A 19515-nucleotide genomic window follows, 5' to 3' on the forward strand; every position below is an offset into this window, starting at 1 on the left:
ATGCATTGGAGAAGGCAATGGCAACCCACTCCAGTGTTCTTGCCTGGAGAATCCCAGGGATGGGGGAGCCTGGTGGGCTGCCATCTGTGGGGTCGCACAGAGTCGGACACGACTGAAGCGACTTAGCAGCAGTAGCAGCAGCTCCATGTCCCAATGTCCTGACAAGGCCCTACAAAGTCTGTCCCTCGCTTGCCCTTCAATTTCAATTTCAGCTCTTGCTTCTCTTCTCCCCCACTCTATTTCATCTACACAGACCTTCTTGCTATTCTTTTCGAATACAGGGCATGCTGTCTCTTTAGGGTGTTTGGACAGAATATTTTCTTTACCTGGAACACTGTACTGCCAGATACTTGCATGGCTGGTTCCCGTATGCCTGTATATTTTTGTTCAAATGTTACCTACTCATGGAAGTTTACCCTGACCACCTTATTTAAAATTGCAACCTGCTCTTCCTCTTCTGATGCTCTGAAGCCCTCTTATTCTATTTTTCTGTTTATTTCTATGTATACTATGCATTTTCTATCTCCCCTGCTACAATGTAAGTTCCATGAGGGTATAGATCTCTGCCTGTATTGTTCACTTATCTTTTCAAGCTCCTAGAATGAGTTCTGGTCATTGCTTAATATTTGTTTGATGAATTCTCTATGGATTGGTGATAAAAAAACACTTTGAAAACTATAAAGGTCTTTAATGGTAGTATCTTTTTAATTTACAATAAATTATATGACTCTCGAGCTTTTATATCTTTAAATGTAAATAAGTGATAATGCCTATTCCACCTTTCTTATGAATCAGTGTGAGATATAATACTGTTATTAATAAGATAATAATTCATTATTTTCCCTTCCATGACATTTATTTGCCATTATTATTGTTTGTCTTTTTAGAGGAAAAATTATTTGTTATTTGTGGGGGTTGGATATGTTGTTCAGAGGTTGGATATGTAAATATGCCTGAGGATGGCATATTCTGGAAGGAAGACGAGCAGTTGGGTCTCAGATCTCATTCACAGTTGCAGTTCTGATACTTAACAGTTGTGTGATTTTGAAAGCGTTGTTTTTTTCTGATCTTCAGTTTTCTTACATATTTCCGTTAGAAACCTGTATCTTTAGAGTTGTTGGAATGAAATAATCCAATGAATGAAGTACCTGATTCATTGCTTGATAATTTATGCTTAGTAGATAATCAGTTTCTTTCATTAATAGTTGTGAGGAATATAAGGATCAATATGGTGAACTAGTTCTGAGTTTGCATGTAGCCTAAGCTTCCTTCATTTCTAAAAATCTGGATTAGAGAGTCTTTATGATACATTATAGGCCTGATTCAGAAATGCCTTTTTTTTTTGTCTCCTTCAAGTAAGAACTTGATGGTTAAAATGAAGTAAGAGGTGCTATTTGCATTTTCAGATGTCTGCAGTTAAATCTCATAACATACTATCTTATAAGAAATATTGGTTTTTTTCCCACATTGCAGGCTATTTAAAAAAAAAAAAACTTCAGTGCCTGAGTATGTTGGAACGTTTCATGTGTCAGCCCAACATATGTCAAATCTAAAGTCTTGAAAGTTTCTTTTTGTGTTAAGAGGTGATTATAGTTCTGGTTAAACAGTACCGTTTTGCTAGCAAGATTAGTTGATAATGATGTCCTTGGTACTTTTCCCTTATGTAGTATTTTTAATAATTTCAAATTGCCTTCACATTTTATTGTAATAAATTTTACAGGCCATATCTCTTTAATCTCTGTTTCATTACAGAGTTAAGGAGAGTAAGTAGTGTACTTATTTGCCAGTCAGCATTCAAATTATTTGCAGAGTTAGGATTAGAGTCCAGATGACCTTGTGTTTCAAATACCATTTCTTTCCCTTACAACTTGCATTTCAGTGTCTGTAAAGGAAAGTATATGTTGCCTTTTTTTTTCTTTCACTTTTCCTCTTTAAAATAAAAATTATGGTTTTGGGTTTTTTCCCGTCTTACACTAGTTAGTAAGTAGACTCATGGATTGCGAACATTACTTTTTATTTTTTTTAACGTGAAAAACCAAACTTAGATTGGCTACTTAGTAGATTTCACATTGATTGAAAATGGTATGAATCCATCCTTGGCTGATTGCACTTTGAAAGAAATCACTAATAAAACTGTACTTGTGAGTACTCTGATGAATCTAGCTTCCCTTCATCCTGCTTGGGTTTTTTTTTTTTTTGCTGTTTCAGGAAAAGTTTAAATAGTCCTTTCTGATAGGATTCAATTCTAGGAAGCAAGAGGTTTGTATTGGTAGGTTCTCAGGCTCCAATTTGATTTTTTTTTTTTTTCTTGTCCCCCAGTAGGACTCTGTTAAGAGCCTGGCTATCTCCAACTTCCCTAAGTGCCTTTTTCCAGTGGCCAATTACTGTGTGTTCACTCAAGCTCAAGAAAGCAGAGCGAGTGGGGAATGAATGAATGAGTGGTGAAGGGTGGTGACAAAATGTACTTCTATGCTTTCATCAGAAGTTGGCCTCTGGCCTGTGTCTTTGGCCCAAGTAATGCAGGCTTTCCAAATAATGACCCCAGCATCTCCATAACTGCCCAGGCTAGAATTCATAGAACTTTTGGAGTTTATTTTTATCTATGATTCTTTTTTTTCCTTCTATTAAAAAAAAAACAAACACCATGATTTAAATACAGTAAAATCCACCCCACCCCCATTTCCTGTACAGTTCTGGGAGTTTTGATAAATGCAATACAGTTATATAACTACCACCGCCATATTCAAGGTATAAAACAATTCTAATACCTCCCAGATCTCCCTGTGTCCTTTTTCATTGAACCTCTCTCCCCTGCAAAGATCTGTTTTGTATCCATATGGTGTCCCGAATGTTGTATAATGACACAAAATGTTATGCAGCTCTTTGTCTGACCTCAACATACTGCATGAGATTCCGTGTTGTATTTGAGATTCTGTGGTTTGCATGTACCAGTAGTTGGTACCTCTTTCCTGCTGACTGTGGATCCCTTAGGGTGGTATGTGCATGCTTAGTGGCTCAGTCATGTCTGACTCTTTGTGGTGCTTTGAACTGCAGCGCGCCAGGCTCCTCTGTCTGTGGGGTTTTCCAGGCAAGAATACTGGAGTGGGTTGCCATTTCCTCTCCAGGGAATCTCCCCAACCCGGGAATAGAACCTGAGTCTCCTGCGTCTCCTGCATTGTAGGCGGATTCTTTACCTGCAGAGCCACTGGGGAATTCCCTTTTATTGCTGAGTAGTAGTCTATGATGGAATTCCCAGATCAGAGATTGAACCTGTGTCTCCTGCATTGGCAGGTGGATTCTTGACCATTGAGTCACTTGGGAAGCCCTGAAGTTCCTTTATTATCGCTATTTTATAAATGAGGAGGCTGAGGCTTAGAAAGTTTCAGTCTAATGCATTCTGAAGACATGCACTGGGCCTGTTTCTGTTTGCCTGGCACTGTGCTCTAGAGAGATGTGGTACATTCACTCATAGCTCTGCCAAGGTCACACAGCTCATGTCATTGAAGGATTTCAGCCCTGATGGGTTGAACTCCAGAGTCCAGGTTCTCACCCTTTAATGAATTATCATTCAGTAAATGACTAATTAGTTATAATGTAGCCTAAGTGAACCATATGTAGCCATTGCCACTTTAGATTCTCAGCTGTCTGAGGGCAGAAATCACTTGTCTTATTTATAGTTGTGTCAGTACTTATCAGTGCCTGGTCTGTAACAGGCATCCAACTAGTAATAATAATAACCAAATACCAGACAATATTTTTTTATGCTTAGTCTTATCCTCCGCATTGCCCTAAGTATGCCATACTTAATCTAACAGTTCTCTGAGATAGGTGCTGTGAGAATTTCATTTCATAGACGGGCTGAGAAACTTGCCGTGTATTATCCAGCTGGTGAAGCATTCAGTCCATGATTGCCTTCCCAGTTTGCTTAACTGCAGTCCAGTAAAGTGAATAGAGGAATAAATTAATTTTATTTTCATATCCCATCAGCATATGTCATCATACTGGTTACATAACTCTTGAGCCAGCCTCCTTTTGTGTAACACACCCCATTTTACTGTACCTTCTGACATCAGACCAGAGTGTATACAGTCTCTGGGGTGGGCCGTGATGCAGCTCAGAGTCTGGCTTCAGAGAGGACTTTGGTCTAGCCACTTCTGCCTGGCTCCTGAATCTACTGTTCCTGCATTTGGGACTCCTTTACCTGTTTCCTTAAAAGGAGGTTTTGCTTCCTGGTTCCAGCCTTCTCCTCCTGCATAATTCCATCCTGGCAGACTCTTCTAGTTCCAGGCTTCTCCTGAAGTGAGGATGTGAGCTCTTCTTAGTGGTTCTCTCATTTGGAGAGAGAAGGATATGTTTTGTATTATCAGTGGGTTGCTGCTGCTGTAACAGTTACCAGGCTTTTCATAGAGATAAATAACTGACTTCTCACTGGAATAACTTGGACTTCTAAAATGTTGTAGGGAGGTTAGCTAGCCCTTCCTTACAGAAGAGCACTGAGATGGAATATAGCAGCAGATTTGTATTCTGTTATGGGCACTGCCACTGGCTATTTATATAGTTCACTTTTCATAACCCAGTTTTCTTTTGCCCAGTTTTTAAGCCAGGGTTGTCTGCTTTAGTTCAGCTACTAAACTTCCCTGATTGATCCTGGTCATGAGGTCTAAAGTTATTTTGCAGGAGACTAATGACATTTGAAGGAACTTCTTCCAGGTGTGGGAAATATATATATTACTTTTTTAAAAGTTCTGACAGGAGTCCTCTACCTACCTTTTAAGTTTTTTGTTTTTTTTTTTTTAAGGCAGAAAAGAAAAAGGAGTGGAAGTAGGGGAGAAAATGATGGAAATGCTTGAGCAGTTTGGATTCAGCCCTGAGTTGGGGAAGAGTATCAAAGATATCAGGAAAGCAAAAACAAAAAACAAAAAACCCTGTTTCCAAATATGTGAGAGAAACGCCCCCTTTCCAAAAACACTGACATTAAATGGGAAGAATAGGTAGAAAGCAAGTTTTTAGGTTCATACTCTTTTTGTTTCTTTAACTTTTCTCTAGTTGAGTCCTTTAAAAAACAAAACTGTATTGTACATGAAGGCAATCTTATCAGAATTCTAATCTTAAAAGAGACCATCTATCTGACTCACATCAGTTAATAAAACAAATAATATCCTTATCAATGCCATTGAGTTCCAAAGAAATCACAACAAAATTTGGGAGCCTTTTCATTTTTATTGTAAATTTACTCCTGGCCAAATTCCTAAAATGCCTAGGCAGATAGAATGGTTAACAAACATCCTGGTCAGACTTTTGTGACTGAGGTACTTCTATTTTTAAAGTATATGCACACGAGGGAATGACATTTAATGTCCTGTAATGGCACTCCACTCCAGTACTCTTGCCTGGAAAATCCCATGGACGGAGGAGCCTGGTGGGCTGCAGTCCATGGGGTCGCTGAGAGTCCGACACGACTGAGCGACTTCTCTTTCCCTTTTCACTTTCATGCATTGGAGAAGGAAATGGCAACCCACTCCAGTGTTCTTGCCTGAAGAATCCCAGGGACGGGGGAGCCTGGCGGGCTGCCGTCTCTGGGGTCGCACAGAGTCGGACACGACTGAAGCGACTTAGCAGCAGCAGCAGCAGTAAATCATAACAAAAATAATATGAAAAAGAATGTATGTATGTATATATATATGAAATTGCATAACTTTGCTGTACACCAGAAACTAACATAACTTTGTAAATCAACTCTACTTCAATAAAAACTAAAGAAAGTATGTGCACAGACCGACACTTACCTTGATATAGAAGAGACATAGATATCTGTGAAGGCAACATAGGGAGTTAATATTTGTTGAGTGCCTAGTCTATGACGGCCACCTTTACAACATTGTTTCATTTAATCATCCCCGAGCTCACATGAAAACTGAGACTCAGAGGGGTGAAATAACTTGCCCAAGGTCACACAGCCACCATAGTAAGAAGCAGAGCTGGGACTTTAAACCTGATCTGACTATAAAAATCTGCTGCATGGTTTAGCCATGTGAGAGCACATCAGATAAAAGAGTAAAATGGTCCCACTTTGTTTAAACATTGTCAGTCTCTCTGCTTACCTCCTGTCTTACCACCGGCTTGTCTTTATTCTCCTGTCTCCTTAAGGAGATGACTGATTAGTATGCAAAGGCATAGACTAATTTTTACCTTAGGGGAATTTGTAATCTAGTTGGGAAGGTTCATTTATTCCTAAACACACATGATAGGTACTTTTAATACGTTCCCTCAAAAGAGCTTTCAGGAGGCTGTGTAGCCCAGGTGGGCTTGAGGTCCCCCAAATAATCACTGTCCCAGAAGAGCGAACCCTCCTGGTGGTAGGTATGGTAGACAAGTGTGAGGGGTGGCAGCAGCTGGCTCAGAGGCCAAGGGCTCAGATGATGTAGGCTTTCCACTGTTCGCTTGATGCTAGTTGGAGAGAAACCAGCTCTGTGAGTCTCCCCAGGATCTGCATGTTTTCTTTCTTGTGTATGTGTGTGGGTGCTCAGTCATGTCTGACTCTTTGCAGCCCCGTGGACTGCAGCCTACCAGGTTCCTCCGTCCATGGAATTTTCCAGGCAAGACTACTGGAGTGGGTTGCCATTTCCAGGGTATCTTCCTGACCCCAGGATCACACCTGCTTCTCTTGCATTTCCTGCATTGACAGGAGATACCTTGACAGTCTGCATTGACGAGGTGGATTCCTTCCATTGTGCCACCTGGGAAGCCTGTTTTCTTACTTATTGGGATGTTTTTTATTTTTATTAAAAAGTATTTCTACCTCGAATGATTATTTTTGAAAATGCAAAAAATACAAGTAGAAATCACCTATAATTTCAGTCTAGATGTAACTATCATTAATATTCTTGTTTCTTCCAGACTTTATTCCGATGCATTAATGTACATATTCATGTTCATTTAAATAAAATAGGGTTGGAGAATGCCAAACTTTTTCATTTTAAAAGACTTTTTCATTTTAAAAGTCATGGCCAGCTCTTTATTTTCTGTCATTTAAATAAATGCCTAGCATTCTATTGTATGAATTTATATAAAACTCTATTGTGAGACACTTATCCTTTAGCTAATTTTCTGAAGTTATAGATTTTGTGATAAATGCTTTGTCAGTAAGTCTATGAAGATGTATACAGTTCATCCATGAAATAGATTGGTAGGTCAGAGGATAAGCAGAATTCTGAGGTTTTTATTTCAACAAATTGTCATGAAGAAAGACTATAAAATTGGCACTCCTGCTGACAAGTATATGCAAATATTCGTTTTTCCAAAGCATCAACGACAGTGGATAGTACCATGATAAGGGAGTGTCTCTAGTTTGGTAAATGAAAATGCTGTATGTTTCATTTTATGTGGTGGTGTTTTATAAAGGTAGCTCCAACCCTCACTCCAGGTTGCCTTATATTTGTGCCATTCCTTCCTTCCTCCCTGATGGTGGTTTTCTGTTTTGCAGCATTGCTGGGAGCCTGGTATATTCCTACATCACCTTCTCTGAAGAGCAGCTGAGCAAACAATCAGAAGCCAGTAGCAAGCTGGACATTAAGGGGAAAGGAGCAGTATGACAAGGGTTGCATCGACTGCATTGGCCCAAGTTTTCGATCAAATGGGAACACTGGCAATTCTTACACAGATACTGAGGTGTCTTGATCATGAAGAAAATACCATTGCACTTGTACAATCTGAGGATTGATTGCTGCCTTTTAAAATTTTATGAGAGAAACTTATAATTGACTCTTTTAAATATGCCCTTAGAATTAATTTATATCAGACTGGAAAATGTACTGGGCTTTTTAATTTATTTTTCTTCTATGCCGACAGTGAAACATCCATGTTTTGAAAATATTTTATTCCATAGTCTGATATCCAGGTGTCCCTGAGAGCCACATATCTAAAGCGTTCCATCAGAAGCCTCACTGTTCACGTCGTTGCTGAGTCTGGAGACAGTTTGGCCTTCCTTCTGCTGGAAATGCACCTGAGGATCTGAAGTTAGTCTTCTTTGAATTTTCTTTCTTAACGATTGCCTTTTCTTCATGAGGCTACCATTACTGCTTTGGCCAAAGAGGACATCTTTGGCACTAAAGAAATGTGTGTGGCTTCAAAGTGTATTGGTTTCTACATGGGCTTTCCTGAGAGCTCATGGGATGAAGTAGGGTGTGTTCCTTGAAAATGTCCTATTCCCTGTATGTGGTGTAGGCTGAGGAGAATGAAGGGGTGAAGGCAGTAGACCTTTTACTCATTTTATTCATCTGTCAGAGTCGTTCATTCAACTAAAAGGTATCGTGCGTGTAATAGGTGCCAGGCATTGTGCTGTGCTGGGGGTGGAGAGATGTTTTTAGAGGTAGTTGCCTGATCTTGCTCCTGCTATAGTGACCAAGGGTAAGACTGAGAACTTAGCTCCATGAATTTATTCAGAAGATGTTGGGACTGTGAACAAGTCTTAGAGGTTTTCTCAGCTCTCAGAAACTGCAAATCTATATGCAGGGTTAGAAGCACCAGCTCCACAGCGATGTGAAGCCAAATGCTGCAGTGTACATTAAATGCATATGAACCCTGCCATCCTAAACCATGAGCTCAGCTGTTCTTGCCCAAGTGAGAATGGCATGCTGGGAACATGACCTCCATCTATTTCCCCTTGCTTCCTGCTTCTGGGTTTTGTTGCTACTCTTTTTACTTCTGCTTGAATCAGTATGACTACCCTTACATTTCTGAGTGTATGATTTCGAGGGGAAAGGCTGGTTAGATGTTTCTGTATGGTCCAGGCTTGGACTGTGTTGCTGGCACCGTCAGTGTTAGAGCCATCACCTTCCTTCCTCTTCCTTCAATGGCATGAGCATAACCTCTTTCCTTTGGACACTCCTGCCACATCCCACATTAATGAGCAGGCCTGCCTCTCTCAAGGTCAGTGCTGCATCCTGGGAGAGCAGCCGTGGATGGGCCTTGCCTGAATTGCCTCTTTGGGCAGGTCAGGTGTTAACTCAAACACAGCAGTGTGACTTGGCTTAGAGACATCCATTGACTTTGGAGATAAATGCTCAGGCCAGCTGTGCAGTCATGTGCAGGAAGCTGGCTACCTTTGCGTTGGTGTACATGATGGTTTTCATTTCATCAGGTTTGCAATCTACTGGCCTTTGTTGACCTAAACAGCTAGTATTCTGGTGCCTCAACAGGGAACCTGGAAGGTTTTGATTTCGTCCTATTTTTGAAAAAGAGTTATATTGAGGTCCTTTTCATATTCATATCTTTCCCTTATTTTTGGTTTGTCTTTGTCAAAGCCTAGCCAGTGGTGCTCGGTCCCTGGAATTAGCCTCATAGCCAACTCTCAAGTTAGTAGCTCCATATAGGGAGTCCTGAGACACTGTTTCCTAACATTATGTGAGCTGAGAAAATTTAAGTGGGAGAATAGGATATTATGTTGTGCAAGATATCACCTTATCCCTGTTTTATTGATAAAAAAGAAAGACTCGGAGAAAAATGACTTGCTAATAAGTCAGAATTCCTGTTTTTTTCCCACTGAACTGTGCTGCCATTGATAACCCCACCTTCTCCTCTGAGGAAGTAGTGGTGCCAGCTGAGCTAGCCTGAGCTCTTTGGAGGAGGCGAGTGATTGATGGAATTTAGAGTCCGCAAGGAATAGGCTTTGTGTGTCAGGGAGAGTGATGGGCTCTCTGCGTGCCTGAGCTTCTGTCTTACTCCAGGCTGGCCATGGGTGACACGCACCCTGCCTATGAATTTTGCTGCCCCTGCCCACTTTTGCCTGGGGACAAGGGGAATGCATTTTGGGAGCTAATTTTGGTAGTTCTGTTCCTTCTTCTTTGAGCTATTGGGAGGAGGGAACTTTGACATTAGAAATAGTTTGTGTGCATTCAGAGATGTTGGACTAAGACCACTCCACCCGTCCCCCCCCCCCCCCCGCCCCCAGCCCCGCCAAGTGTTGAACTGCTTCTTGGAGAGTCGGTTTCCTTGAAGATGTGTCATCTCTCTAGGTCTTATTTGAGAAAATCGTGCTTAGTAATAACTTCACTAAATGCACATGACATTAGGGCCCGTGGCCTAGACTGAGCTTTCTGACTGATGCAGCGGAGCAGCTTCAGGCTCTCTGCCCTGTTCATGTTGATTGTTGGATTCCCCTTCACCTGCCACCAACATCTTAAGAGCAAGAAGCCTGGGGAGGTTGGAGATTGAATAGACTGACCAACCATTTTTGTAGTTTGTTTTCAGTTATGTGCAGGCTTGGTTATGGCACAGGAAGAGATGTGCCTGGTATTCCAGCATCTTACAAAGCAAAAGTTCTTTGATCTGGAAACTACCTCCTGGGAGAAAAAGAGGCAGTATAGAATTAAATCCTGAATTTGCCCTTTGAGACAGATGAGCTGTGGGGAGGATGCTGAAAACACATTTGTGACTAGTGGCTCCTTTTTTTGAGTTAATGACAGCGATGCCCTCTTTGACCAGTCTGCTTTTAAGGCAGTGCCAGATTGATTTGAGTAACCTGATTGGTCAGGTTACACGTTGCCAGCACGTCAGGTGACTTTTAACTCCTTCGCGTGACTGTTGACTGTAGGAGTCAGTCATTTGTAGGATCCAGCTTGCACATAGGTTAAGAAAGAGAAGTATGTTTTGCGTTTGTTCTTTGTAGTTCTTATTGTATCAGCCATGCATGGAAAGTTCACAGCAGTAATGCTGATATAGGATCTTCATGGAGAGAAGAGTAGAGTTTCACTTTTGACTAGTTTGAAGTAGTACCCAGGATTTTGGGCAGGCCTACCTTTATTTTGGTTGTTATGGCATCTTTCAGTGAGCAGAGATTGACTATTTTATGCCAGGCATTATGCGAAGCTCTGCGGCAGCTGAGGTGAAGAGGACGTGGTTCTCATTCTCAAGGAATGTATAATTCTTTAGCCAGACCCCGATTGAGAGAAAGAAGCAGATGAAAGGAATCAGCGATTGATAAGTAGAAGCTGCCTGCACAGTTGTCAGCACTGGTGATTAGGGTGTCCCACCCATAGAGTTGACTGAAGCACTTCTTTAAGAGGACTTATACTAGTCCTCTAGCTCTGAGATGAGAGCCGGGCCATTCAAATTCTGTAACTCCCCGGGTCCCTCTGCTCTCTCCTGCATGTATTCTTGCTTCCCCATAGCTGTGTACTACTGGTCCCTCCCTATGAACAAGGCTGTGATTGATTTTTCTCTCCCTGAGGGAAAAATAATAATCTTCAAAATAAATAAGGCAAGGGATGCAGACTCCTCAGCACAATGCCTCGTGCATATTAGGCACTCAGCAAACGTTACTGTCATGATTTCAGGGTTAGACTGTAGGCAAAGATTAAGAGTCTTAATTTGTGCTCCTTAAATGCTAGAGGCCTGGGCAATGTATTTCTTTTTGAATGTGACCCTATAATTTGGTTGCTTCTAGAATGGTTAAAGAAGAGTTTCTGCTCATGGTCAACTTTTTAAAATATCTAGTGTGTATAGTTGGGCTATTGTATGATGCAGGTGATTCTACCTTTAAACAAGATTCTATTCTTTAAAGAAGAAAAGAGAAATGACTCTCATATTTTGGTAAGTTAAAAAAAAATTAGTATCTATCTCAGAGAAATATAATTACACTTCAGAATGGTGATTCTGTTAAAAGTTCCCCAGTTTGTTACCTTAGGGTAGCTCCTGTGTAGGTTGGATGTTCTTCTCATCTCCGAATTAAATGCATTAGCTTCATGCTGCCTCTGTGTCCAGGCTTTTGTCAGTTGTTGGTCTTTGTGAACCTCTGGCACCATCGCTGTTTTCTAAGCCTACCTTCTAGTTCTTACTGTTAGGATGCCACTTCATCATGGTATGAGGAGATATTCTATGATGGGCTTTTTTTAAGCTTTCTTTTTTGAAAATACTTTTTAAAAAGAAATCTACTGGTTAGATTTTTTTTGTCTCACAAGATGTTTTTAGAGATTATTTTGTTCATAAACATTTCTTTCTCATGCTGATAATCAACTGACTTTTGTCTACAAATGTTGGTCTGTCACAGTATTTTTTCAATATAGATTCTATTTACCAAATGACCATTTTAGTGTTTTTAAAAGGTACTGAGGATTGAGATATGTAAATCAGGTGACATAAATATGAAAATTATGTGCCTAAATATTTTTGTAAAGGTGTCAAATAAATACTTTTTCTTCAACCCATGTATTAAAATTTCTTTCTAAGTGCCTGCAGAGACAGTCAAGAGCTGTAAGTCTGCCTCAGTTTAAGAGGATGACATCCCAATTAGTTGACTGAGACACAATAGAGAAAATACTGTTTGCCAGTGTGATATTATGATTTATAATAAGAAATATGTATTTAGTCTTTGTCCTTATTCCTGGCACACTGCTCCTAAAACCCATGTAATTTCCTATATAAGAGCTACAGGAAAATCTTTTATTAGAGTATGTAGTTTTGTTTCCAGTTCATGAAATAGCTCCAGAGCCATAAAGGTGAAAAGGGTGCCTTTTGTTAGCATCTTTCAACCATTCCTAAGGTTATGTTAATGAGATGGCTTTTGGAAACTCCCTAAGGCTGGGAGCTGGTTGCCAGGGGAACCAACTGAGAGATTTATATTGGAACTTTCAGCCTCCATACATCTGCTCTTTCCAAGTGAAGAGAAGAGAGGCTAGGGGAGAGGAGCTGGAGGTTAAATCTGTGGCCATTGATTGAGTCAATCATGTCAACATAATGAAGCCTACGTAAACGTCCATGAACTATGAGATCTGGACAGCTCCCAAGTTACTGAACGTGCTTAGGTGATGGTCTCCTGGAACAGTGTGCAGGTTCTGCATGCGCCGCACACTCCTTACCCTCTGCAGCTCTTCATCTGCTATTCCCGAGTTACATATTTTTGTAATAAACCAATAGTTTAGTAAGTAAACTGTTTTCCTGAGTTCTGTGAGCCACTCCCACAAATTAATCGAACCTGAGAAGAGTGTGATTTATAGCTGTTTGGTCAGAAGCACAGGTGGCAATCTGGATTTGTGATTTGTGTTGGAAATGGGTTGAAGGAACAGTCTTGTGGGACTCAGCCTTTTGCTGCGGGATCTGATACTAATTCCAAGTTCAGTATCAGAACTGAATTGTAGCTCATGTAGCCCATGTAGCAGATTGGCTTGGTATGGGGCAAAAACACACGTTTGGTAACCAGAAATGTGAGTACAGTGCAGAGAAGATGACCTGGGAGCAGTTTTTCCTTTACAGCCATTCAATCCTTTGCACGAATAGCACATATGATTCAATATTCAGTGTCTGGTGTACTTGTGGTAAACTGAAAGGAAAGAAATGCATATAAAAATTGCCTTTAAAACATTTCATCTCCTTAATCAGGTGCTTAAGACTCTGAATAACTTTATTAGGAAATAACCCCCAAATATAAAACATGCTATTCAAGAAGCTATTGGTACTGGCAAAAACAGGTAGAAGTACATTAAGGCATTAAAAAAGAACTGTGGTAAGAACACATAATGTAAAACTTACTGTCTTAATGTTTTTGAAGTGTCCAGTTCAGGACCAATACTGTATATTCACACTGTTCTGCAGCCAGGCTCCAGAACCTTTTCCATCTTGTAAAACTGCAGTCCGTAACCATTACAGAGCTCAGTCCCCGCTGCCCCCAGACCCCAGCAACTACCATTCTACTTTGTGCCTCCCTGGATAACTCCTGTAAGTAAAATCGTACAGTATCTGTCATTCTGTGACTGTCTCATCTCACTTAACATAATGTCCTTGAGGGTCATCTGTGTCATAGCACGTGTCAGCATTTCTTTCCAAGGCTGAATAATTTTCCATTGTATGTATATGCTAGCTTTTGTATATCCGTCCATCCGCTGCTGGACACTGGTTTCTTCCAGCATGTGGCTATTGTGAATAAGAATTGCTAAACATGCCAAGCTGTCACTTTGAGTTGCTCTAACAAATGGCCATAGATGGCAAATAACAAACATTGATTTCTCACAGCTCTGAGGCTGGAATGTCCAAGATCAAAATGCCAGCAGATGTGGCAGCTGCTAAGAGTCCGCTTCCTGGTTTGCAGATGTCCATCTTCTCAAAGCCTCACGTGGGAGAGAGCAGAGAGGAAGCAAGCTGTCTTGATTCTTCTTAAAAGGACTCTTAATCTTGAGGGCTCCACCTTCATGATTTAGCTACCTACCAAAGACCACATCTGCAAATACCATCTTGTCAGGGATTGGGGTTTTAACAGATGAATTGGGAGCAGGGGATGGGACACAAAATCTATAGGAGTGGCTGTACAAATAGGCTTTTGATTCTTCTTTGGAATTGCTAGGTCATATAATAATTCTATTTTAAATTTTTTGAGGAATGGCTGTACTGTTTTCCATTGTGACTGTACCATTTAACGTTCCCACCAGTAGTGCACAAAGATTCCAATTTCACATCCTTGTCAACACTTGTTATTTTCTTTTATTGGTAGCCATCCTGCTTAGTGTGAGATGATATCATCTTATTGTGATTTGTATTTTTCTAACAACTAGTGAGCATTTTTCATATGCTTGTTGCTCACGTAATATACTTTATTTGGAGAAATGTCTATTCAAGTCCATTTTTTTTTTAATTGGATTTTTTGGTGCTTGAACTGTAGAGATTTTTTGGTGCTTTTAATTGGATTTTTTGGTGCTTGAACTTTATAACTGCAGTTATAAAGTATTATGAATTTTAACCCCTTATCAAATTATCTGCAACTATTTTCTCCCATTCTGTAGGTTGCCTTTTGCTTCTTGTTGACTGGTGTCCTTTGATGTACAGTTTTAAATTTTGATGTAGTGTGATTTGTCTATTTTTACTTAGGTTGACTATTCTTTTGGTGTCATATCCAAGAGATAATTGACAAGTCCATTGTCATGAAGACTTTTCTCTATATTTTCTTCTAAGAGTTGTATAATTTTACATCTTAGGTCTATTGTTAGTTAGCTTTTGTATATGGTTCTACTTCCAATTCCATTTTTTTTTTTTTTTCAGCTTGAATATCCAGCTTTGAGAGACTGTCCCTAAGGCATTTGTTGTAATCAACTTTTAATGTCTTATCAGAGTTTTTTCTTTCTAATTTTTGAGATATGTGCTCTTTCACGCAGCCGTTCCTCTACTGGTTTATCATCTTGCTCAGCTTCCACTCAGAGGGCTGTCAGTTATTGGGGCAGAGCACAGAATTGGGGCCTTTGTGTATCCACAGCAGGTAAGCGGAAACCAGGGCCCTTCAGGACTTCTTCCCTATAGAAGAAAAGGGACAGGCATCTTCTTCTGTCTATCCATCCATCTGTGCAGTAAGACTGAGCTCACTGGGACTAGCACCCAGCCTCTAGCAGAGGCCTGGCACAACCTTTTTACACATTAAGCTCAGGGAGGTAACAGCTGTGCACTGGAGTTGTGGAACCCACATTCCAATCCTGATCAGTCTTTGCTCTTCACCACCACATGAGTTTCTTTTTGTTTTTCGTTAATTAATTCAAGAAGCATCAGTTAGAACTGGACATAGAACAACAGACTGGTTTCAAATCCAGAAAGGAGTACGTCAAGACTGTATATTGTCACCCTGCTTATTTAACTTATATGCAGAGTACATCATGAGAAATGCTGAACTGGATGAAGCACAAGCTGGAATCAAGGTTGCCAGGAGAAATATCAATAACCTCAGATATGCAGATGACACCACCCTTATGGCAGAAAGCAAAGAACTAAAGAGCCTCTTGATGAAAGTGAAAGAGGAGAGTGAAAATGTTGGCTTAAAACTCAGCATTCAGAAAACTAAGATCATGGCATCCGGTCCCATCCCTTCATGGGAAATAGATGGGCAAACAATGGAAACAGTGACAAACTTTATTTTGGGGGGCTCCAAAATCACTACAGATGGTGACTGCAGCCATGAAATTAAAAGACGCTTATTCCTTGGAAGAAAAGTTATGACCAACCTAGATAGCATATTGAAAAGCAGAGACATTACTTTGCCAACAAAGGTCCATCTAGTCAAGGCTGTGGTTTTTCCAGTGTTCATATATGGATGTGAGAGTTGGACTATAAAGAAAGCTGAGCACAGAATTGATGCTTTTGAACTGTGGTGTTGGAGAAGACTCTTGAGAGTCCCTTGGACTGCAAGGAGATCCAACCAGTCCATCCTGAAGGAAATCAGTCCTGATTATTCATTGGAAGGACTGATGCTGAAGCTCCAATACTTTGACCACCTGATGCGAACACCTGACTCGTTTGAAAAGACCCTGATGCTGGGAAAGATTGAAAGTGGTAGGGGAAGGGGATGACAGAGGATGAGATGATTGGATGGCATAACTGACTCAATGGACATGAGTTTGAGTAAGCTCTGGGAGTTGGTGATGGCCAGGGAAGCCTGGTGTGCTGCAGTCCATGGGGTCGCAAAGAGACACGACTAAGTGACTAAATTGAACTGAACTGATTTATTTGTGTTGGGTCTTAGTTGCATCATGTGGGATCTTTCCTTGTTGTGTACGGCTCCCTGGAGTATGCAGTTTCAGTACTTGGGGCTTAGCTGCCATGACCCCCACTGCACCCCCCAGTGTTAGTTCCCGAACCAGGGGTCAAACCTGCATCCCCTCTGTTGCAAGGCAGATTCTTAACCACTGGACAACCAGAGAAGTTCTCAAACTAGATTCTTGTTTTTCCTAGTCTGCCTGTAATAAACTTGGTGGGACCTATCTTATCACCACCATATGCCTGTCTGTTGGTGGCATTCTTCATTCAGAGTTCATACACAGTGGATTTAAAGCTGATGAAGCTGGTAGCTGGTTCAATCTGAGAAGGAAAAGCAACCAGCCATGCTTTTCAGCTGTGCTGATGGTGCCCTCTTGTGGTAACAGCTGCCACTGGGGGCTATGTGATAGTGAAGAAAGGGAAACTGTTAGTCGCTCAGTTGTGTCTGACTTTGTGACCCTATGGACTGTAGTTCGCCAGTCTCCTCTGTCCGTGGAATTCTCCAGGCAAGAATACTGGAGTGGGCATTCCCTTCTTCAGAGGCTCTTCCCCACACAGGAATTAAACCCAGGTCTGCAGTGCGGGCAGATTCTTGCCATCTGAGCCACTGTTTGTTTTACAAGAAGGAAAAGCAGTATTACTTATTTATGTTATGCCTACTATATGCTTTCATGGAGTTAAAACTTCATATCATGTGTTTCCATGTTACAGTGTTGCTGTAAAAATGGTACCTTAAGCAAGGCTGAGGGATTTGTCCCTCAGATAAACTGAAATCTGAGCTTTGACTCCAAAGCCTATTTAAAGAATTACAGATAACATCCCTGTGTTAGGAGACTGCAGCGGGAAAGTTCACCGGAGTGCCTCATCGTGTCTGCTTATCCTTCGGGTAACTTATTTTTTTTCAATGAGTATTTTTGAGGACAATATCTACAAATGATGACAGAATCATGAAACTACCTGAGCTGTATGTAAGAAGCTGTGGGAGGGAGGAAGAATGCCATCCTAACTGGGAATGGTAAGAAAATCTCTTGGGAGAGCATTTGAGCTGATACTTAGAGGGACAACTAGGATTCCACTGGGAAAGCACTGGAGGTACAGGCCTCCAACATTCCAGGGCCATCGTATCGGTTTCTGTCTGGAATGCATTCCACCCTCCCCCCATGTCTTTATAGCGCATGCCATCTCTCTGGGCCTTCTGTGGTGGTACCCCACCACACTCCCTGGTTTCTCCATGCTTCACCTCCACAGCACTTGTCTCCTCTAATGAAATGTAAGCTCAATGAAGGCAGAGATGTTGGTCTGTTTTGTTTGTTCTGATGTCCCTGGCACCTAGAACAGTGCTGGATATGTTTGTAGGGACACAGTATTTCTTGAATACATCCAGTCAGTAGCTACATTTACTGAGCACAGCAAGGCAGAAACATGGCCTTTTCTTCCTTTTAGGAAGATCATGGCAGCTGCAGTATTTGGACTGTATACTGTAGACTGATGAATTCACATCTTACAGGGGTCAGGCAGGTAAAAATTATGAATCTGAATAAACGCAATCCACACTATAATAGTGGTAGGGCTTGTGGTATCTACCTGCTTAAAGGCATTTAAATGAAAACAAAACGGATCTGCCAGCCAGTTTTGGCCCACTGGCTGCCAGTGTGCCTAAAGCAAGGAACTACTTTTGGTCAGATGAGGATGCTGCCAGGGAAAGTTCAAAGAAGCGGGGGATTGTACAGGTAAGTACCTCAGCTGAGAAGGATGCACGGTCCTGGTGAGAAACTATGGAGTCCTAATGTGGCTGTGAAAGCATGGAAGAGAAACAGGATTTGCATTATTTTAGGAGGTAAGATTAGTAGGTGATGATGAAATTTGTTTCTATTTTTTGTTTATAAGTAAAACTGTGGTGAGTTGTTTATTTTTTTAAACCTAAATCTGGCTTCAGGAGACCAAACATAAACATTTTTAAGGTATTTAGCTTAGGTTTCCAAGTGTTTTCCAAAAAGGTAAATTTGGTGTGTAGCAATGAAATGGAGTGCTTGCACTATCCACAGTAAAAATAAATTTACTGAGCATTTGCTTTGTGCGATGGGCACCTTACATATTGATACATTTTAACTCTCTAAAGTATCATATTAACTTATTTTAGAGGTGAAAAAACAGGCACAGGAAGTTCCCATTGTTGAACAGTGGTGATTGTGAGAAATTCTTTGCTTTATAGAATATACACTTGCCTTCCTGTAAGGCCTACCTTTTGCTCTGAGTTCCCAGAGCTGCAGTACAGTGTAATGTTTGAGTGTGGAGGGAGGGTCAAGCTATTCCTTTAAATCAAATTAGATGAGTCCCCATCTTGCCACTTACCAGGAAATTCAATCTTAGCCCTTCTCTAAGGTTAGACAAGATTTGAGGGAGTTGTATGATGCCTGGAATATAGACGGGGCACCTTGTCACTTACCTTCAGCCCCTCACGGTCACCCCTTAGTGACCGACTCTACGGTGTCCTTTGAAGGCAGGTGGCAGCACAGATCCCAAACTCTGACGCAGAGGTGGTTTCTCTTCCTGTTCCGATGCCTCGTGTGCAGCCTGTCCTGTCCCCGTGCGGCCATTCCTCTGATGTCTCGCTAGACGATGAGACTTGCATTCCAGTTTTTCCCAGAGCCTAAGGACCATTTAGCCCACCCCCGTCTCCTCCCCCCCCACCAATTTGGGGACTTTCTTCTTTCAGAACTGACTTGTGAGAAATAGTCTAGGAGAAAATGTTAGTGAACAACATGTGCTTTTTACCTCACAACACACTTCTTTCCTGAAAGCAATGCAAAGATCTGACTTGGAAAAATAGAAAGTGGACAAAATCCAAATGATTGGAAAGGTCTTTCATCTTCTCAAGGTGGCTTAGTTTCTCATTTTGTAGGTTGGGGAAAACAATGTCGTGACTTTGATTTATGAATATCTATCCCAGTGCATGGAATGGCAACCACTCAATATGGTACACGGTATTTTTTGTCGTGTTGTTTCAGCCGC

At 41.1% G+C, this 19515-nt stretch overlaps 1 protein-coding gene across 1 annotated transcript in view; it reads left to right on the forward strand.

Annotated features, from left to right (window-relative positions):
• SLC35D1 (solute carrier family 35 member D1) overlaps positions 1-12199 on the forward strand; it is a 48886-nt gene extending 36687 nt beyond the window's left edge. Inside the window, exon 12 of the mRNA XM_061411681.1 lies at positions 7484-12199. Coding sequence (XP_061267665.1) covers positions 7484-7592 — 109 coding nt within the window. The 3' untranslated portion in view covers positions 7593-12199. The remainder of the gene's footprint in view (positions 1-7483) is intronic.
• Positions 12200-19515: the final 7316 nt, after the last annotated feature.

Source organism: Bos javanicus, chromosome 3 (assembly GCF_032452875.1).
Source record: "Bos javanicus breed banteng chromosome 3, ARS-OSU_banteng_1.0, whole genome shotgun sequence".
In the NCBI taxonomy this organism is placed as follows: Eukaryota; Metazoa; Chordata; class Mammalia; order Artiodactyla; family Bovidae; genus Bos; species Bos javanicus.